Genomic DNA, 22,604 nt, shown 5'->3' with positions numbered 1-22,604 from the left:
AAGCTTATGCTCTAATAAATTGGTTAGTCTCTAAGGTGCCACAAGTCCTCCTTTTCTTTTTGCGAATACAGACTAACACGGCTGCTACTCTGAAAACTGGGGGAAAAGGCTTCAGGAACAGACCGTATTTGCATAGACATGCCTATTCTGCCTAAGTGCTTAGCATGATGGAGCTGCTTTGCCAAAGTGATCACTTTTGGTGGGTGTGAGATTACACCGTGCACTGCCCACAGAGGGGTCTGCCTGGGCAGAGCTTCTGGGGAAGCTGGAGGGGTCCTGCGCCCCAACTCTACAGTCAGCAGTGACTCTCAGCCAGTGTTGTAAAATGGAAGGTTTATTAGTTGACAGATACATAGCATAGAGCAGAGCTTGTTAGCACAGAAATCAGTGACTTTCAGCAAAGCCCATCTTGGGGGAATCCTGGACCTGGTGCCCTGGACTCCTCCCCCCACCCCCAGAGTCCCAAACAGGAGACTGACCAGTTCCAGTTGCCTGGCCCCAGACACGCCTGTTGCCCTTCCTCATTCCTTTGTCTCTTTCTCCCGGCCAGCAGGTCACCTGGTCTGCAGCAACACCTTCGGCTGATCCTTGCAGAGGTGGGGGCCCAGCCCTCAACTGCCAGGCTACAGAGAGTCACACACCCTCTTGGGCTGCTGCAATGATCACACACCCTCATCCCACCACCTGAATACTTGAGTAACACATAGGAGGAAACTGAGGCACGCACACAGTATTCAGAGAAGACATTAACAACATTCCCACTCTGTCATAGCTAGCATAGCAACACTCACAGACTATAAAGGCCGAGGAGAACAGAGTTCACCACAAGTTCAGGCCATCCATTAGTAAGGCAGCAGTTTGTTTCCATGCTCCAGTCCCAGGGCCTTTCAGATGGATGTAGTTATGCTGGAAGGTGCTAGCAGATCCCATCAGGTGGGTCTCAGACCCAAGGACAATCACAGACATCATTATGCTCTGTAAACGGAGCAACCAAGCCAGTCTATGTAGTAAAATGAGACGCAGCCAATGGGGGTGCCCGCACAAGACACTGAGCCACGTGGCCAGGCCAGAGGTAATGGAGATAGATTAACCAGGGTTTCCCTGGGTGCAGATGCAGGGGCTGGGCTCTCTGTTGCAGGTGGTGTGTGCTAGGGACAGAAAGCCTGGAGAAGGAGTTGTCAGCATGACCCTGAGAGGCAGTACAGGGGCAGATGTGAGGATTTGTGAGCAAGGAAACTGCCTGCTGTTTGTTTCTGCTGTGTTCAGGGTCACTGGATTGTGTGGCCACTCTTTGACACCAGGAATAGCCCTGACTTGTAGCAGCCAGTCCTCAGCCTAACACAAACAACTCTGCAAGGCCCCAGATATTGTTAACCCCCTCAGACCAACTGGGCAACACTGATTGCTTTGGTGCACTTAAGTTGTATTATAAGACAAATTCACAACCAGCCTAATATTTTGAGTCTCCTGGATGGGCCAAGGGAGGCGAAAACTCAAGGCACAGATTGGAAAAGGAATGTCCCTTACTCTTGTTCTCAGCTGGCAGGAATTATTCCATCATTTATTATTTGTATGTTCATAGCACCTACAAACCCTAGTCATGGATAAGGACCCCATTTTGCTAGGCACTGTACAAACAGGCCACAAACAGCCAATTCCTACCCCAAAGAGCGTCACAAGATACAAACAAGGCTGCCTTAGAAGAACATGCCCAAGTCCTGCCTCTGGACACCAGAAACAGATTGTTAGGGGTGGAGGGAAAGACTTCCCTAGTGGTTAGAGCTTTGGGGTTCAGGAGAGCTGGTCTGATTCTCTGGGTAACCTTCAGCATGTCACTTAACTCCCCAGCCTCAGAAAGGTTTTTAAACATGGCCACAGGCTCCTTCCAACTGCTGCCTATGCCTGCAGCTGCCAGCAGAGAGAGTCCCTGCAGAGCCCTGTGTCTGGGTCCAGGCCAGTAGGAGCAGCACTGCATGGGCATCGCCACATGGGGGCACACTGCACCCAGGAGGGCATGGAATGTGGCCTAGGACTTGCAGAGCCCCAGACCTTGGATGATATTCTGGGTGGTTTTGGGTGACTGGGAACAGTGAGGAGATGTTCCCCTTCATTCCAGAGGAATGAGATCTACAGGGGGCCTGAACTCCCCTGCTCTGCCGTTGCAGGGTTGCCATACACTGTGTGTACTGCATCAGTGAGACCATTACCAGACACTGTGTCCCTTCTGGGGCCCACACTTCTACAAGGCTGCTGAGAAACTGAAAGGATTCGGAGAAGAGTCATGAGACTGATCTGAAGTCTGGCAATCCTGCCTGTGAGTGAGAGAGAAATTCAGCTCAATCTCTTTAGCTGATCAAAGAGAAGAAGGTTAAGAAACCACTTGATTATGGACAACAAGTACCTCGATGGGCAGATGATTTCTGAGAAAAGAGGGCTCTTAATTCTAGCAGACACAGGCAAAATGAGAGCCAAGAGCAGGAAGATCAAGCTAGATAGACTCAGACTGGGAGAAAGTGGCAACTTATTTACAGTGAGGGTAAAACACCTTCTCAAGGGCTGTGGTGGATTCTTCCTCAGATGAAATCTTTCCATCAGGAGGTGGTGTTTCTTTCGAAAAGCTATGCTGTAGGTCAAGCAGAAGCTATGGGCAGTAGCTGGATGAAATTCCATGGCACGTCTTCTACAGCAGGTCAGACTAGATGCCCTAATGGCCTTACAATCTATGAATCTATAACCCTGGCTAGCTGCAGGGCAGACCACCTTTTCCTGTGGTTGACCCTCACAAGCCTCCCTTAGGGGAAGGAGCCATCATTTAGGGTTGTGCTGCTTCTGTTCTTCTGCTGGGGGGCTGGGGTCTAAGCTGTTGACATGCCCAAAGATCTCTTGCAGGCTGAGTTCCTTCCCCGAGGCTGGAATGCCCTTGTGCCGGATAAACCGGGCCTTCCTGGCTTCAGCATACAACTCCAGAAACCCAGGCCTGCTGTGCATGGATCTGAGGTGGCTGCTGTCGGGGGCATAGGCATCTGTATCAGAGCTTAGCTTCTCATGGCCAAGGGAAGGCTTTCTTCTCCCTGTGCAGCTAGCTTCTGCTGGGGGGCTTGGGCATGGTGTCACTGCCATCCACATCGCTGGCCTCTGACTGTCCATGGGGAAGCACTGTGGGGCCTGTACCCAGCTCTCCTTGGCTGCTGGTTTCTTCCTGCTCTGCCAGATTGGCAGAGATGTTCAGCCGCCTGGCGATGGAATATCTGAGGTCAGACAGGTTGATGTCTGGGATGGAGCTTGCAGCTTTAGCCTGGGTGCATGTTGAAGTCGATCCATGCCTTCCAGAGGACTCCTGTTCTGCATCATCCAGGATGTCACCGTTGCGTGTCTGATGCTGCAAGGGTGATTGGGCTGCCCGTGTGGGTCCCTCCATCTTGGGCAAAGTACTTCTCAGTGCTCTATAAAGGAGGGAAGAGAGAGGGGTGGAAACCTGTGCAGTCACTGACCAGCGGCTCTCCCTTAATCACCTCCCTTTGCTTGCCATCCTGACCCCAGTGCCCATGACAGTGCCCAGCTGCTCTGCCCACCCATCGTGCTTAGCTGCTCTGCCACGTGAGGCTACTTCACAGAGCCATGAGCACAGGTGTATACCTGGCATGGGTCACTCCTCTCCCTCACACCTGCCCCTTCTGCAGCGAGAGGGAGACCCTGGTGCACCAGGCTGCAGCCCCCTTTCCCGCTCCTCTAGAACCTTCTCCTTAGGTTCTGGCTGCACTTCTCCCCGCACCTCCTACACTATGCACACCCCATCCGTGGCCCCATAAAGTCACTAGACCTCTTTGCCATTACCTCCTGGCGCTGGCCACAGTGGCCGTCCATTGCACCAGGAGGAGGTTGTTGGATGAGGAGGTGCTCTGCACCTGTGGGGCATATTTCTATTCCTCCCTCAGGTCACAACTCTGGGCAGAGTTCCTCTGGGCCACATCTGCTGGCTCCCTCAATGCCTTAGAGGAGCAGTGGGTGCTGTCCAGGGTTCTCTGTTCGCTGTCCCTCTCTGGCTCCCTGCTTATGATCCTGTGACCCTCACTCCCATCCTTGTTTTTCATTAGTTGTCTCCCGCATTCACTTGAGTGCTGGATCCAGTAGCTCCTCCTCTTAGGCTTTGGGAGGGACCTTCAGCTGTGGGCAGGCTTGTGCCCGACCACCTTTCCAGGACTTCAATAGGTGCTCTGCCAGGTGAGTCCAACAGGACTCCTCCAGCCAAGATTCCCGGTGCTCATATATATGGGCTGGGCATTGCTCCCTTTGGCCCAGACAGGCCATATTTTTCCAGTAAAAAAAATTCTTTCAAAAAATGGGGACCTATAGGCAACAAGCACACATGTTTTTGCAAAGCGAGTTTGTGTACAGTGACATTTTTCATTGTTTGGAAAAATATTGAAGTGAAAAATGTATTTAAAAAGTACCAACATTTTGGGGTATTTGCTACATTTTTTGTTTCAAAATTATTGTAAAATGCCCACTTAGTATATTTTACTCTCTCCCTGCCGTTTTTTCACTGAAACAAAGGAGGAAAAGGTTAAAAATGAAAAGAAAGTGAGAAAATAGCACATTTTTTCACTTCATTACTTTTTGCACTGGCAAATATGAGAAAAGAAACAAAAAATGGAAAACCTGGGGTGTGTGAAATGTGGTAAGTGGATGTTTTTCCTCTTTCTCCCCTTTTCCCTCCATTTCCCTTTGTCTTGTCACTGAGTGTGACAGATTAAATAACATCAAGGGTTTGTTTCTTGTCACTTTGTGCTGTCTCTTTTCCTTTTTTCCTCTCTGTAACTTCAAAACACTCTCAAGCTTTGGCAGGAGCTCAGTTTGCCCTTTGCTGCTCTGTCCCTTACCAAAATCAGGGAAGTTTTGAAATTAGCGAGCAGTAAAAGGAAAAATGCTACAGGAATGAGTGACAAGCGGCTATGCCTCCACCCTGCTCTTTCCACGTTATTACAGTTATTGCATTCAATGGCAATGGGGGGGGGGAGTAACACAAATTTGAAATGTCAAAAATCCAAAATTTTGAAGTTTTAAAAATTCAAAAATTTTTGAAAACTGTCATGAAATTTAAAAAAAAAAATAAAATAACCATGGTTCCATTTCACACCCTGTGATAAAGGGACAATGTTACCATTTCAACATGTTTTTCCAAGTTCTGACCAGTTCTGTTAGTCAGTAAGTGCCATCAGAAGCTGGTTTCATGTGTGGCTAACCTCCCACAGGACAAGACACTCAGCCTGGGATAACCTTGTCCAGTCTGAGAGTTACCCTCTGCTCCCTTTACCCCGTCCTGTGATGGGCATCTCCAGCCATAGGCTGCTTAGCATGTTTGTAACCATCTAACTCCCTCTTGTCACCCATCCCCATCCACCCTGAGGCTTACCCTGCCCAGGGGCAGGAGATGCCTGCAGCACTCAGTACAGTTGTCACCCCTGCCTGGTTGGGCGCTGAGGTTTAATGGACATTTGTGTGTGGCGAGTGACTCTGGTTGCCAGGCTGCAGAGGAAGGTTACATTACACACATCCTTACCTCAGTTGCTCCACTCGGCTGTTGCTGTGCTGCTGCCCTGACGAAGTGGGGAGCGTGGGCAGAGCTGGCTTTTTACCAACCTCCTGGGAGAGGTCCCCTAGAGTGACATGGGCCTTCTTCCGGGAATTGCCTAGGACATGAGCAAACACTGATCACTAATCATGGAGAACACTGGGGAGCAGCGCAGCAGAGCCTGGGGCCACCCCTAGAAATGCACAGCTACCAAGGCACTGCTGAGGGCCAGGCTGGCTGGCTGGAAATCTTACCATCCATTTCGCCCTTCCTTTTGGCTACCTCCACACGCTGTGTGCAATCCTCTCTTGTCACTGGGCCTTTCACCAGTGTCTCCCACCCTCAGCTGTGTGTTTTCTCCCAGGCTGCCTCCAGCCACTTGGCACAGCCATCTAGTTCTCCCCTGCAAAGTGCTCTCTCCTCCTTAAAACCCAGCTGTTCACGCAGTCCCAGCCCTCCCCATTCTCAACATCAGGCCTCTCCGTCTTGGGCCTGATCGTTTGCCTGGGCAGTCTGACAGTGCCTTTGGGCACTGGCTTAGTCAATGTTTGCAAAGAGGCATGCCCAGAAGCAATTTTGAAATCAAGTGATAATTCATAACTAAACCCAGACACTTATGCCAACCGTGTATGCCACCAACGGTGTCATGAACAAACTTCCCAAATAAATCCAACTACAGTATAAAAGATCTAGCAAACTTACTGTCACCACCAACCCACCATGTCCCTGGCTTCACTTGGTCTGGCGACAACCTAACTGACAGCCACATCTTCCAGAAACATTGCCTCCTCTTTCCGCTTACACCCCTCAGCAGCTTAGAGTGCTGCAAAAATGCCGTAATGTGGAAATGCAAAGGCTGTGTGAGCTGCTCGTACACCTAACTTAGGAATGGAATTGATATTGACACAGGCAAGTTCCAGCATAGAAGACAGGCAAGTGCGGTACAGCTACGCAGCACAGACACCAATACCAAATATCCAGTGGCTCTTTAACTGGCCCTTTCTGCGGGTTGCCTCACAGATTCTCTCCTTCACTCGCACTTCCCCCACTGCTTGGATTGCTGAGTTTGCTGCTGGGCAGGATCTCCCCTCACTGCATGTCTAATTTTGGAGGGTTTCTTTGTAATTCATGCTGGGCTGGGGGCTCTATTTGGAGGAGATGGGAAGGGAGCCTCACCTTGTTGCAGTCTCTGTATCTCCCTCTGCTCTTTGATCATTGAATTCATGTGGTAGAGTCGTGCTTCCTCTAAGTCCTGCAGCCTATGGCTGAGCCGGGCTTCAACCTGCTTGACATCCTGTCTCTCCAGCTCCCAGTGCCTGGATGGGTCTCCCTCTGCCATAGGTGTTTTTGACTGATGTATGATGCCGACAGCTGCTCCCCTCGTAGGCTGGAAAGTCCCAGAGAAGAGCACAGCACCATGGAAAGGACCTGTCAAGGCTGATTCCCCATGCTGGCACTTTGAGTGCAGAAGGTGGGGGCCTGCAAGGGTTCTAAAAATTAATACTGGCCACTCCAGGCTTGTATTAAACTCCCAAGGTTACAGCTTCTCTCTGACCCTGGATGGGTAGATGCTGCCACCACCCAAGTGCAAAAAAAAAAAAGAAAACCCCTTTAGACCCAGGAAGGCGCACTTGGGAATTCCTCCCTGTCAGGTACCTTCAAGCCCTTTCACCACCCCCCTCCAGGGAAGAGCTGAGAAAGAAGTCAAAGGAAATCAGCTGTTGCCACCAACTAATTGAACAACATGCACAAACCTCTTAGGACACAAAAATCCTAATCCTGTTCTTAAAAAAGGTAAATTTTATTAAAAACAGAAAGAAAGAAAATACATCTGGAACTTAGGCTATTGCTAGATTTTTAAAAGAGCAAATATAATAATTAAGCATCAAGAATAGTTTTCTTGAGGTCCAGCTTAATGGTTACAAGCAAAACAAAAGCATTTGGGGGTTAGCACAGAGAAGTCCAAAAGCCGTAAAGAAATAAAAGGGATAAACCTAATCACGTCTTCCTAGACATTTCCTGATCTACTTACATATCTGGGATTTCCAATGAGTAGTTTCTAGGTATGATTTAATGATTTTCCATACCTGGCGCAAGCTCTTACAGCCTAGTCCAGCCCTGTCCCTGTTCTCTGGGAGAATAATCACACACAGACAAAAGGGAGCCTTGTTTCAATTTTAAAAAGTTCTAGCCTTCCCATTGGCTCTTTTGGTCAGGTGCCCACTCACTTCCTTTTACCTATGCATGCAGCCAGACTTTTTAACCCTTTATAGGTAAAGTAAGTAGAGAAGAGCTACCAAGAGGGATTTTATAGCTAACTGGCTGGCTGGGTGTCCATAAAAGGAAGCTACCCCTCCCACCCCACCCCCCACACTGCCTCACCTTCATTTATCACAGGACCTGAAACAGGAAGAGCTCCGCAGGCTAAGGAGCACTTTGCCATGAGAGAATGTCTCCATCTCCCATGAGAGGACCTGAAGCACTTTACAGATCTGGCGGGCTTCACCCTCACCACACTGAAACAGCTATTCTCACCACCCTCAATTTGCCAAGGCAGAAAGCCGTTAGAAGACTCACTCAACAGACCAGTGTCACAGGCCATCTTTCCTTACCTAATATCACAGACAGTGCTTTAATCCCCTGACAGGGGGCATCTCCCAAAGATGGACTGATTTGGGATTGCTAACCCTACGGAGTCCCCCCTTGGCTCAGTGAATGTTGGTACTGCCCCCGGTGCCCCAGTGTCAGTGGGCCACTCCAGGTGAGGAGCATCTTGTGCAATGGGAAGGTTGAGATGTTTAAATGCACAAACCCCATGACATGCTCATGGTGCGATTGCCATAAGCATATCCCTCCCCAGCCTCCACCTTACAGCCGTGGTGCAGCAGGGCCACTTGAGTGACAGGTCAGCTTTCAATTGAGGAGAGCTTTGCCTGTCGCTGCTCTGCATGCACTCTACCAAGCAGACATTCCACCCTGGCGTCCGCAGCCATGGGCCCCTCCTCTTCGCAAGGGCACTGTGAAAGCCTCCCTGTAGCTATTAAACTGTTGCCAGGTATTATATTGCTGAGAAGGCATTGCCAGTTTGTAACAGAGGCTCCACTGTGCAGAGGCTCAAGGACAGCAGCAGCATACATCACCCTTATTGGAGTGTGTCATAAATATAAAGGGAAGGGTAACAACCTTCCTGTATACAGTACTATAAAATCCCTCCTGGCCAGAGGCACAATATCCTTTTACCTGTAAAGGGTTAAGAAGCTCAGGTAACCTGGCTGGCACCTGACCAAAGGGACCAATAAGGGGACAAGATACTTTCAAATCTGGTGGGGAGGGGAAGGCTTTTGTCTGTCTGTTCTGTGTGCTTGCCAGAGAGCGATCAAGAAAGCAAGCAATCCAACTACATTAGAATTAATAAGTACTAGCAAGGAAATGCATTAGTTTACTTTTGTTTTGGCTTGTGATTTTCTCTGTGCTGGTTTTCTTTTTGTAACTTTAAAGTTTTTGCCCAGAGGGAAATCCTCTGTGTTTTAAATCTGATTGCCCTATGAGATTAGCTTCCCTTCTAATTTTACAGAGGTGCATCTTTTACCTTTTTTCTTTCTAATAAAGTTTTGTTTCTTTTAAGAGCCTGACTGATTTATCTATTGTGCTAAGACCCAGGGGTTTGGGTCTGTGATCACTTTGTAACCAATTGGTTAAGATATTATTCTCAAGCCTCCTCAGAAAGGGGGTGTAAGGACTTGGGGTGATATTTTGGGGGAATAGGAACTCCAAGTGGTTCTTTCCCTGATGCTTTGTTAAATCACTTGCTGGTGGCAGTGTACCCTCCAAGGGCAAAGAGTTTGTGCCTTGGGGAAGTTTTACCCTAAGCTGGTAGAAATAAGCTTAGGGGGTCTTTCATGTGGGTCCCCACATCTGTACCCTAGAGTTCAGAGTGGGGAGGGAACCCTAACAGAGTGTCATGGGCTTCTCCAGAACGTAGGCAGCTCAGCTCAGCCACCAGCTCAGCCCACTCTGCCTGCTTAGCTCCCTGCTGTGAGTATTTCTAAGTTACCTGTCCCCTGGGTATCTAAGAGCTTAGCAAGGTTATTCCTTTCTCCTTATTTGCTAAGGAGAAAAGCAAGCGTTCTCCTGTGGTGGGCAGGGCCTTCTCCTCCTCCTCCCCATTACTAACATTATCTATACAGTGTTGTTGCAGCCTGTCAGTCCCAGGATATTAGTGAGACAAGGTGGCTGAGGTAGTATCTTTGATTGGACCTACCTCTGTTGGTGAGAGAGACAAGCTCTCCAGCTTACACAGAGCTCTTCCTCAGACCAGATCTCTTGGCTGCTCCTGTGGCTGCATGTTTTATACACAAGTCAGACCTGAGGAAGAGCTCTGTATGGCTCAAAAGCTTTTTTCTCTCACCAGCAGAAGTTGATCTAATACAAAATATTCCCCTCCCCCTTGTGATGTCTGAAGCCAGTCCAGGACATGGCTCCATGGTGCTAGGTGTACAAACACACTGTGACATAGCCCCTGGCCTGACAAGCTTACCGTGTAAATATCTGAAGGGGGGTGGGGAGGCAGTGAGCTACAAAAGGCACACAGAATCAATTAAATGTAGAGCTGGAAGGGACCTCGAGATGTCATCAAGTCCAGCCCCCTGCACTGAGACAGGACCAAGTAATGCTAGACCAGCCCTGTTATTAAAACCCCCCAGTGACAGGGATTCCACAATCTCCCTTGGAAGCCCGTTCCAGAGCTTAACTGCCCTTATTGAAATAAAGTTTTTTCTAATATCTAATGTAAACCTCCGTGCTGCAGATTAAACCCACTGTTTTTTGTCTGACCTTCAGTGGACATGGAGAACAATTGATGACAATCCTCTTTAAAACTACCCTTAACATATTTGATGGCTGCTATCAGATCCCCCCTCAGTCTTCTAAACATGTCCTTTTTAAAAACTTTCCTCAGAGGTCAGCTTTTCTAAGCATTTGATCATTTTTGTCTCTCTTCACCTTATCCACATGTTTCCTAAAATGTGGTGCCCAGAGGGACCATGGGCATGGCTGGTTAGCTCCATTTTTTCTCTATATTCTGAATTTGACCCTGGTGCAGAGAATAATACAGCTTGCTAGGAAAATTCTTCAACAGGAAGTGCCCATGTTAGCATGGCCCACTTTATTCACTGAAATAAGCTGAGCTCAGAAGCTTCTGTATGGGTAGGGCTGGTGGAAAGTTTTCCATCAAAACTGTATTTTGATGGAAAAGTTTCAATTAAATGCAACTTTTCACTACGTGTCTGTTCGCAATGGAAAATTTTGACTTTTTGTTGAACAACTGGACATCCAAACATCAACAAGTTTTTGGTTTTTAGTTGAAAACTGAAAATGTTCAATTTGGAAATACCACTGCTGTGCTTCCCGGGAGTTTTAGTTTGGCTGCCTTATATCCCCATTTTGCTTTATGGGACAGGTTCCCCAGCCAGACTACATCTCCCACGACACATAGTGGTAACTCAGCAAGAGGGGAGAATGTGGTGTATGATGAGAGACATAATCTGGCCAGGGAGCGCAGCTCATAGAGGAGAATGGGGGCATGAGGCACCCAAACTACAATGGCCATTTGTCCACCTCTTCCACGCCACCAGCACTTTTCCCTTCGTAGTAGACACCTTCAGGCCACTCAGCGTCATCTCCTCCTTGGGCTGTAAACTGACAAACCTTTAATTCTCTGGAATAAAAGGGCTTTAGAGAATTAATATGGTAATACCTTAGGCTTTCAGTTGGAGGTGGGGAATGCTATGAGATAATTAACAGCTCCCAGGTGCTCCTGGACCGTGAATAGCCCTTCCCACGATGCTTCCATTTTATGGGCCTGGAGCACTTTTAAGACCATGACCCAGTCCCCTACTTTGAAGGAATGCTCTCTGGCATGTTTATCATACCAGGCTTTTTGCTCTTTTTGAGCATCCTGTAGGTTTTCTTTAGCAAGGGCTAGAGAGGTTCAGAGGGTGTTTTGTAGGTTGGTTACAAAGTCCAGAATGTTAGTTCCTGGAGAAGGTGTAAATCCCTCCCATTGCTGCTTCACCAACTGTAATGGCCCCTTAACCTCACAGCCATATACAAGTTCAAATGGGTAAAACCCTAAACTGGGATGTGGTACAGCTCTGTAGGCAATGAGCAACTGCTGCAACACTAGGTCCCAATCATTGGAGTGCTCATTTACGAATTTACGTATCATGGCCCCCAAAGTTCCATTAAACTTCTCCACCATGCCATTTGTTTGATGGTGGTAAGGAGTGGCAATCAAGTGATTTACCCCATGAGCTTCCCAAAGGCTTTCCATAGTTCCTGCCAGAAAATTAGTTCCTGCATCTGTGAGGATGTCGGAGGGCCAACCTACCCTGGCAAAAATGTCTGCTAGTGCCTGGCACACACTTTTAGCCCTGGTGTTGCTTAGAGCTACTGCTTCCGGCCATCGGGTGGCAAAATTCATGAAAGTCAGTAGGTACTGCTTTCCTCTGGGTGTCTTTTTCGGAAAAGGACCCAGAATATCCACAGCTACTCGCTGAAATGGAACTTCAATGATGGGGAGTGGCTGGAGAGGGGCTTTGACCTAGTTTTGGGGTTTTCCCACTCTTTGGCATACTTCACAAGACCGGACATAGGTAGAAACATCCTTGCCCATTCCCTCCCAGTGGAATGACCTCCCCAAACGGTCTTTGGTCCTGTTCACCCCAGCATGGCCATTAAGATGATTATGGGCTAAGCTCAAGAGCTTGACCCGGTACTTAGTTGGAAATACCAACTGTCTCTGAGGATGCCAGTCTTCCTGGTGTCCACCAGAAAGAGTTTCCTTGTATAAAAGTCCTCTTTCTACAACAAACCTGGATCAATTAGAAGAGCTGTGAGGCGGTGGGTTGCTCCGTGCCACCGTCCAAGCTCTCTGGAGGCTTTCATCTGCTCCCTGTTTGGTCTGGAACTGTTCCCTTGATGCTGGAGACATCAGTTCCTCAGTGGATTGTGGACCTATGCTTGGTCCCTCTGGAAGCAATGTAGGGAATGGGGCTGTTTCCGTTGACTGTGAACTGCTCTCCACTGGTGCACTATGTTGGGGTTCAGGCTCCAGCTGAGCCTCTTGTGTAGGGTTATGGGCTGCTGCCGGTTCAGGTTCGGTGGGGCCCTCTGGTGTTGGGGTTGCAAGTACTGGGTTCAGTGCTGGCAATGGGTCTGGTGCTAGTTCCGCCAGTTCCGGTTCTGGGACTGGCTCCGTCTGGGTCTCTGGGACTGGGACTGTTGCAGACATTGGCCGGGGGTCCAGGTCCATCACCTCTGACCCGGTCCTGGTAGAAGTTTCCGGGACAGAGCTAGGCCTCACGGCTTGTTTAGTCTGGCTGCAGGTGACCATTCCCACTCTGTTGGCTAGCTTCACACGATTTGCCAAGTCTTCCCCCAACAGCATGGGGATGGGATAATCATCATAGACTGCAAAAGTCCACATTCCTGACCAGCCCTTGTCCTGGACAGGCAACTTGGCTGTAGGCAAATTGAAAGAGTTGGACTTGAAGGGTTGAATCGTCACTTGGATCTCTGGATTGATTAAATTGGGGTCCACTAAGGAAGCATGGATAGCCGACACTTGTGCTCCGGTGTCCCTCCACGCTGTGACCTTCTTCCCGCCCACACTTACAGTTTCCCTCTGCTCCGAGGGTATCTGGGAGGTATCTGAGCCTGAGGACCTCTGGTGTGATTCTGGTGCAATGAACTGTAATCTGTTGGGGTTCTTGGGGCAGTTGGCCTTTACATGCCCCGGCTCATTACATTTAAAACATCGTCCAGCTGACGGGTCACTGGGGCGAGGTGGGTTGCTGAAGAACGGTGTGGCGGGACGAGAAGGTGGCTGGAGGGTTCCTTGGGGGGTAGGTGGGACCTTGGGCTGCCCCCGCTAATAGGGTGTGGTCTGGGGTTGTCCCTTCTGGTCTCCGCTCCAACTGCGACCAGTTTTTTTCTTTTCTGCCACCTCCACTCATTTGGCTCCAATCTCTCCTGCCTCGATTACAGTTTTGGGCTTCCCATCTAGGATATATCTTTCTATTTCCTCAGGAACTCCCTCTAAGAACTGCTCCATTTGCATTAGGAAGGGCAAATTTACTGGAGATTTAACACTTGCTCCTGATATCCCGGCATCCCAATGTTTCATAATGTGGTAGGCATGTCGGCTAAATGACACGTCTGGTTTCCACCTTAGGGCTCTGAACCGCCAATGGGAATGCTCGGGTGTTAGCCCCATTCTGACTCTCGCCTTGGTTTAAACAGTTCATACTTGTTCATATGTTCCTTAGGCATTTCAGCCGCCACCTCAGCTAAGGGTTCACTGAGCTGCAACCTCAGCTCTACCATTTATTGGTCTGTAGAGATGCTGTACCCAAGGCAGGCCTTTTGAAGTTTTCTAAGAAGGCCTCGGTATCATCGCCTGCCTTGTAGATGGGGAACTTCTGGGTTGGGAAGTGGTACCTGGAGAAGGATTGCTAGGGTTTGTTGGTATATTCTGCTGAGACTTTGCCTTCTCCATCTCCAGTGCATGCTTCCTCTCTTTTTCCTTCTCCATCTGTCTGAGTTCTACCCGTCTTTCATGTTCCTTTTGTCTTTCTTCAGCCTCAAATCTGGCTAATTCCAGCTTCTGTTGAACAGTGCAGTCTGTCATCCTAACTTCTCTGTTTTAACTAACTTTACACCCGAGAGTTAGAAAGAAAAAAAAAACTTGGCTTGTAAAATTTTGCTGTGCTGTCTGGATACCTGTGTTCTCTGATAGTGATTGTCAGCCTACAGAAAACTCCTTAAAAAAAAACAAACTTAACACCTTTGTCTCCATGTAAATAGGCAGAAAACCCCTCTAGTTGCTCTTAGGGAAAAAAAACTTCTTCAGGTCTGTGAAGACTTATGAATTTCCCTGCAGGAGGTTAACTACCCTTCCTTTAGGTAGAGAAAACTCCAGCTCACAAAAGACAATCCTCTTTTGTCTCTGCTTTGGCCCACAAGCAGAGAAAAAAAAACAAGCTCTAACTGCTTTCAGCTTAAAACCTGCTTTCCAGCAGCCCAAAGGGAAAAAATATTTCCTTTTAAAATCATAGAATATCAGGGTTGGAAAGGCCCTCAGGAGGTCATCTAGTCCAACCCCCTGCTCAAAGCAGGACCGATCCCCAATTAAATCATCCCAGCCAGAGCTTTGTCAAGTCTGACCTTAAAAACTTCTAAGGAAGGAAATTCTTTCACCTCCCTAGGTAAAGCATTCCAGTGTTTCACCACCTTCCTAGTGAAAATTTTTTTCCTAATATCCAACCTAAACCTCCCCCACTGCAACTTCAGACCATTACTCCTTGTTCTATCATCTTGTACCACTGAGAACAGTCTAGCTCCATCCTCTTTGGAACCCCCTTTCAGGTAGTTGAAAGCAGCTATCAAATCCCCCCCCATTCTTCTCTTCTGCAGACTAAACAATCCCAGTTCCCTCAGCCTCTCCTCATAAGTCATGTGTTCCAGTCCCCTAATCATTTTTGTTGCCCTCCGCTGGACTCTTTCCAATTTTTCCACATCCTTCTTGGAGTGTGGGGCCCAAAACTGGACACAGTGCTCCAGATGAGGCCTCACCAATGTCGAATAGAGGGGAATGATCACGTCCCTTGATCTGCTGGCAATGCCCCTACTTATACATCCCAAAATGCCATTGGCCTTCTTGGCAACAAGGGCACACTGTTGACTCATATCCAGCTTCTCGTCCACTGTAACCCCTAGGTCCTTTTCTGCAGAACTGCTGCTGACCCATTCGGTCCCTGGTCTGTAGCGGAGCATGGGATTCTTCCGTCCTAAGTGCAGGACTCTGCACTTATCCTTGTTGAACCTCATCAGATTTCTTTTGGCCCAATCCTCCAATTTGTCTAGGTCCCTCTGTATCCTATCCCTACCCTCCAGTGTATTTACCTCTCCCCCCAGTTTAGTGTCATCTGCAAACTTGCTGAGGGTGCAATCCACCCCATCCTCCAGATCATTTATGAAGATATTGAACAAAACCAGCCCCAAGACCAACCCTTGGGGCACTCCACTTGATACCAGCTGCCAACTAGACATGGAGACATTGATCACTACCCATTGAGCCCGACAATCTAGCCAGCTTTCTATCCACCTTATAGTCCATTCATCCAGCCCATACTTCTTTAAGTTGCTGGCAAGAATACTGTGGGAGACCACGTCAAAAGTTTTGCTAAAGTCAAGGAACAACACGTCCACTGCTTTCCCTTCGTCCACAGAACCAGTTATCTCATCATAGAAGGGAAGTAGATTAGTCAGGCATGAATTGCCCTTGGCGAATCCATGCTGACTGTTCCTGATCACTTTACTCTCCTCTAAGTGCTTCAGAATTGATTCCTTGAGGACCTGCTCCATGATTTTTCCAGGGACTGAGGTGAGGCTGACTGGCCTGTAGTTCCCAGGATCCTCCTTCTTTCCTTTTTTAAAAATGAGCACTACATTAGCCTTTTTCCAGTCATCCAGAACTTCCCCCAGTCGCCATGAGATTTCAAAGGTAATGGCCAATGGCTCTGCAATCACATCTGCCAACTCCTTTAGCACTCTCGGATGCAACTCATCCGGCCCCATGGACTTGTGCTCGTCCAGGTTTTCTAAATAGTCCCGAACCACTTCTTTCTCCACAGAGGGCTGGCCACCTCCTCCCCATGCTGTGCTGCCCAGTGCAGTAGTCTGGGAGCTGACCTTGTTCGTGAAGACAGAGGCAAAAAAAGCATTGAGTCCATTAGCTTTTTCCACATCCTCTGTCACTAGGTTGCCTCCCTCATTCGGTAAAGGGCCCACACTTTCCTTGACTTTCTTCTTGTTGCTAACATACCTGAAGAAACCCTTCTTGTTACTCTTAACATCTTTTGCTAGCTGCAACTCCAGGTGTGATTTGGCCTTCCTGATTTCACTCCTGCATACCCGAGCAATATTTTTATACTCATCCCTGGTCATTTGTCCAAACTTCCACGTCTTGTAAGCTTCTTTTTTGTATTTAAGATCAGCAAGGATTTCTCTGTTAAGCCAAGCTGGTCGCCTGCCATATTTACTATTCTTTCTACACATTGGGATGGTTTGTCCCTGTAACCTCAATGAGGATTCTTTAAAATACAGCCAGCTCTCCTGGACTCCTTTCCCCCTCATGTCATTCTCCCTGGGGATCTTGCCCATCAGTTCCCTGAGGGAGTCAAAGTCTGCTTTTCTGAAGTCCAGGGTCCGTATTCTGCTGCTTTCCTTTCTTCCTTGTGTCAGGATCCTGAACTTGACCATCTCATGGTCACTGCCTCCCAGGTTCCCATCCACTTTTGCTTCCCCTACTAATTCTTCCCAGTTTGTGAGCAGCAGGTCAAGAAAAGCTCTGCCCCAAGTTGGTTCCTCCAGCACTTGCACCAGAAAATTGTCTCCTACATTTTCCAAAAACTTCCTGGATTGTCTGTGCGCTGCTGTATTGCTCTCCCAGCAGATATCAGGGTGATTGAAGTCTCCCATGAGATCATGCCAGCCAGGGTTCCAGGGACAGATGCTGGATCACAAAAGCAGCAGCTACATGCTGCAAAGGGCCATTAGCTCCACTGGCCCTTTCCCCGTCCAGCCACAGGGTTTTCTCCAGTGCAGCTATAGGTGCCTCAGACAATGTCCACGGCCAGAGTAGCAGGACAAAGTGGGGGAGGGAATATCTTTTATCGGACCATCTTCTGCTGGTGAGAGAGACAAGGTTTTGAGCCACATGGAGTTCTTCTGCAGGGCTGGGAAATGTACTCACTGTCACAGCTACATACAAGGTGGAACAGACTGTTTAGTAGACCTAATTAACATATATTTCAAGAGACCATTCAAGGTGGTGTGACTGATTGACACCTCTGCAGTGTTAGGGGGGAAGGGGGGAAAAAGCTGGGGAGGTGGTTTAAGTGGGTTATGGCTTGTTATAATAAGTCATAAATCCAGTGTCTCTGTTCAGGCCATGATTTTTAGTGTCTAGCAAAATTATGAATTTATGCACCCAGGCTCATCTTTTGAAGGCATGCAGGTTTCCTTTGAGGATGAGAACTGTAGAGTGATTGCTTTGTGAGACGGGCTCACCCACAGGTGATATGGTGTTTTTGTCTATCATTTTTCTGTCATCTATAACCCTCTGACCACTGCATACAAGTCCAAATATGCTGAACAGCTCTGCACAAGGCCTTGAGAAAAACTGAGGAACAACTTGCTGCACCTCAGACACTCCAGAAGGGATCATGTCAAACAAGAAATCAATACAAGATACATCAATACAATACATCAAATCCAAAAACAAAAAGTGGAACCAACTACAACAATTCCACAACCCACAAAACACCACGTCCAGGAGAAACCATAGCGCCAGGCACTATACAACAACCCAACCTCACCAATTTATCAAGACTACCCCTAACTGGAGCTGAATTATTTGTACTCTCCAAAGGACTGAACTTCTGCTCCACCACAGAACCTGAATCCATGCTAACATGTGGAGAACTAGAAGAATTCTTCTGCTGACTCTGCCTCAAAGAATTCTTTCATAACAATTTCTTCATCACCCACACCTACCATGTCCCAATTGACAGCCATAAGAAAAAAGAATTATCTGACTAAACACCCCACTCTTGATCATTACATCAACTGCCTCAGGAAAAAAAATGTCTGAAATCCTTAACAAACTTCACATCCACCACAATCGCTCCACTGCAGAGAGGATAGTTATACAGTCCCTGAAATTCAACCACCAAATAGTGATCAAACCAGCAGACAAAGCGGGCACCCCTGTAGTCCTTAACCATGAAGACTATGGCAACAAGGACAATCAACACTTTTCTGACCCCACCTATTATAAAGAACTCAAAGAAGACCACAGTTCACCCAGGAATTTAAGGATCTCATCAAATCCTTCCCCAAACAACTCCAAGAGAAACTCTACAACCTCACCCCCCCATGAACCCACTCCATGGACCTTGTATATGCTTTCCAAATAAGGGAACCCAGGCAGATCCATGGCCCTCTTACAGAAGGAATATTGGGACTCATAGAAACCATCCTCAAAACACTCACCACACAAAGGGGCAGCTTCCTCCAGGACACAACCAACTTCCTCCAGAAACTCTGCAACATTAGCAACCTCCCTACACCATCTTTGCCACCATGGATGTCACCTTTTATATGCCAGCATCCCTCACAATGATGGCATAGCTGCTTGCCTCAAATATTTACCAAGTAATGGACACTAACCTCAGATATCTACCCCAAACAATCGCCAAACTCATCCTCACCCACAACAACTTTACATTCAACAAACACTTTGTCCAAACCATGGGAACAGCCATGGTACTAGGAAGATTCCCCACTGTGCCAACCTCTTCATGGGCCACCTTGAAGAAGAAGTTCTGGACAAATGCAACACGAAACCAATGATATGCTTGAGCTACATTGATGATATTTTCATCCTCTGGCCAGATGATCCAAACTCCCTCACAGATTTCCACAACTTCAACAATCACCACCCATTCATTAAACTCAGACCACTCCTACACCAACATTAAGTTCCTGGACACCATTATCAACTTCAGCAATAGAACCCTACAGACAACTATATACAAGAAATCCACGGACCACCACACCTACCTTCATAGATCGAGTAACCACTCCAAACACACCAAGAAATTTGGTACTGTATCTACAGCCAGGCACAGTATATGCTCTTAGAAGAAAGCCAGAAAATCAGGTGCCAGGCAGTAGTGAGTAAAATAGAGTCATGTAGCTGCCACTGAGTGGCACTGTGCGCTCATCTTGGGAATCTCCGAGACACAGTGAGTGCACAAGATACCCAGGCTGCAAAGTGGGAGAGGGGGAGTCTCTCTCCTTGGCCTGTGTCCAATGGGCTGTGACAGCCAGGACCTGAAAATATGCTCCCCTATTGCCAGCTGGGGCTGCTGTAGAACTCTCACAAAGCACAGCTTGGGGAAAGGTGTGCTCCAGCTTCAGAGGAGGGGGTGAATGGGGGTATCCTCTTATTTCTGTGGGAGCTATCACAGGATATTGGGCCTCCGATTGCTATGATCTCTTATAAATAACTTTTCTGTATGTAATGTTCACCCTGCCCTATACTGAACCACTAACCCGATAATCCCAACCACTCACGTGGACCCTCACCTCTGATCTAGAACTAATCCATTAATCTCATCCTGTCACTCATCCCTGAATTACATTTTTGTTCCAGCCCCCTAATGCTAATTATAGCACAACCCTAAGATGGCATCAGCTCCAACCCTGAAGCACAGGGCTGTTGGGTCCATCAAGCAGTATGGTAGACAATGTATGGGTCCCCAGTGATGAATGGCACACAGTAGTGTGTTGTTAGGGTCCAACAGGAAGTGTTTGGATCCTGGCATAGCTTCTATTTCCCATGTGAAAATATGGCATTGCCCCACTGCGAAAAGCAAGGAAGTGGGAAACCAAGAGGGCACTCAGGTCAGTGCAGACAGAAGTATTAGGGCCCTGTTATATTTTTTCCTACAATGTTAAAAACTTGTTACTCTCCCTATTAGATTGCATGGGGTCTGAGGGTCCAGGCGGACTCTGTGCAATGTACCAGGAAGGTGGGGGTTCATTCTCTGACTGTGGTTTATAATTTTAATTCATGAGGAAATATTGACTAGTTCAGCAAGAACAACGCTTGCCCTCAGCCACCCAGCAAGGGACTAACTGTAGTGGTTGCACTGCATCCAGTTCCAGGATACCCTGGGCCCCCTGCTGGCTCCACCTTGTCTTTCATAAAGTTTCCTTCCTCTAACTCAGAGGTGGGCAAACTATGGCCCGTGGGCCACATGTGGCCTGCAGGACCATCCTGCCCAGCCCCTGAGCTCCCTGCCAGGGAGGCTAGCCACAGGGGTAGTGTATTAAACTGCTCCTTGTAGGAATGTGCTACTGGTAGCAGTTACTGATACGTGGGAGGTTGTAAGAAACTGCTATTGTAGTAAACTGCTATCTGATGTAGCAAATGCCTACAGGTAGCAGTTTCTTGCACTGCACTAGTGTATGTGAAATTACTACGTGTAGAAATGTGCTATCCGTGGCAATTATTTATACATGTAGATTGTAAGAAACAGCTTTTGTAAAAAAATGCTACTTCTCTCATAGGTCATGTTTTCTAGACCTTAATTTTTTTTCTCTTCTCTGGACTCTCTCCAACTTGTCCACATCTTTCCTGAAATGTGGTGCCCAGAACTGGATACCTGGACACAATACTGCCAGCTTGTGGTCCACTATGCTCCCCAGATCCCTTTCCTCAGCAGTACTCCTTCCTAGGAAGTCATTTCCCATTTTGTATGGGTGCAGCTTGTTATCATTCACAAACTTTATAAATGTACTCTTTATGCCATTATCTCAATCATTGATTAAGATTTTGAATAGAAACTTATCCAGAACTGATTTAGAAAAGCTGGACGTGCACAAGTCCATGGGGCCGGACGAGTTGCATCCGAGAGTGCTGAAGGAATTGGCGGCTGTGATTGCAGAGCCATTGGCCATTATCTTTGAAAACTCGTGGCGGACCGGGGAAGTCCCGGATGACTGGAAAAAGGCTAATGTAGTGCCAATCTTTAAAAAAGGGAAGAAGGAGGATCCTGGGAACTACAGGCCAGTCAGCCTCACCTCAGTCCCTGGAAAAATCATGGAGCAGGTCCTCAAAGAATCAATCCTGAAGCACTTGCATGAGAGGAAAGTGATCAGGAACAGCCAGCATGGATTCACCAAGGGAAGGTCATGCCTGACTAATCTAATCGCCTTTTATGATGAGATTACTGGTTCTGTGGATGAAGGGAAAGCAGTGGATGTATTGTTTCTTGACTTTAGCAAAGCTTTTGACACGGTCTCCCACAGTATTCTTGTCAGCAAGTTAAGGAAGTATGGGCTGGATGCATGCACTATAAGGTGGGTAGAAAGCTGGCTAGATTGTCGGGCTCAACGGGTAGTGATCAATGGCTCCATGTCTAGTTGGCAGCCGGTATCAAGTGGAGTGCCCCAAGGGTCGGTCCTGGGGCCGGTTTTGTTCAATATCTTCATAAATGATCTGGAGGATGGTGTGGATTGCACTCTTAGCAAATTTGCGGATGATACTAAACTGGGAAGAGTGGTAGATACGCTGGAGGGTAGGGATAGGATACAGAAGGACCTAGACAAATTGGAGGATTGGGCCAAAAGAAATCTGATGAGGTTCAATAAGGATAAGTGCAGGGTCCTGCACTTAGGACGGAAGAACCCAATGCACAGCTACAGACTAGGGACCGAATGGCTAGGCAGCAGTTCTGCGGAAAAGGACCTAGGGGTGACAGTGGACGAGAAGCTGGATATGAGTCAGCAGTGTGCCCTTGTTGCCAAGAAGGCCAATGGCATTTTGGGATGTATAAGTAGGGGCATAGCGAGCAGATCGAGGGACGTGATCGTTCCCCTCTATTCGACATTGGTGAGGCCTCATCTGGAGTACTGTGTCCAGTTTTGGGCCCCACACTACAAGAAGGATATGGATAAATTGGAGAGAGTCCAGCGAAGGACAACAAAAATGATTAGGGGTCTGGAACACATGACTTATGAGGAGAGGCTGAGGGAGCTGGGATTGTTTAGCCTGCAGAAGAGAAGAATGAGGGGGGATTTGATAGCTGCTTTCAACTACCTGAAAGGGGGTTCCAAAGAGGATGGCTCTAGACTGTTCTCAATGGTAGCAGATGACAGAACGAGAAGTAATGGTCTCAAGTTGCAGTGGGGGAGGTTTAGATTGGATATTAGGAAAAACTTTTTCACTAAGAGGGTGGTGATACTCTGGAATGCGTTACCTAGGGAGGTGGTAGAATCTCCTTCCTTGGAGGTTTTTAAGGTCAGGCTTGACAAAGCCCTGGCTGGGATGATTTAACTGGGAATTGGTCCTGCTTCGAGCAGAGGGTTGGACTAGATGACCTTCTGGGGTCCCTTCCAA

General features: G+C 47.9%; 1 protein-coding gene across 1 annotated transcript; it reads right to left on the bottom strand.

Moving 5' to 3' along the window:
• Positions 1 to 346: 346 nt before the first annotated feature.
• Positions 347 to 19,307, bottom strand: CCDC190 (coiled-coil domain containing 190). Its single transcript, XM_084637681.1, is given in 5 exon segments — positions 347 to 3,081; positions 3,083 to 3,443; positions 5,561 to 5,690; positions 6,749 to 6,959; positions 19,259 to 19,307. Coding segments are annotated over 5 exon segments (981 nt in total). The 5' UTR covers positions 19,265 to 19,307; the 3' UTR covers positions 347 to 2,808.
• Between the last annotated feature and the right edge of the window lie 3,297 nt (positions 19,308 to 22,604).

The sequence above is a fragment of the Lepidochelys olivacea genome (assembly GCF_965140295.1).
Source record: "Lepidochelys olivacea isolate rLepOli2 genome assembly, chromosome: 8".
NCBI lineage: Eukaryota > Metazoa > Chordata > Testudines > Cheloniidae > Lepidochelys > Lepidochelys olivacea.
Note: the sequence above shows the minus strand (reverse complement) of the source record. Positions and strands in the feature narration are given on the sequence as shown.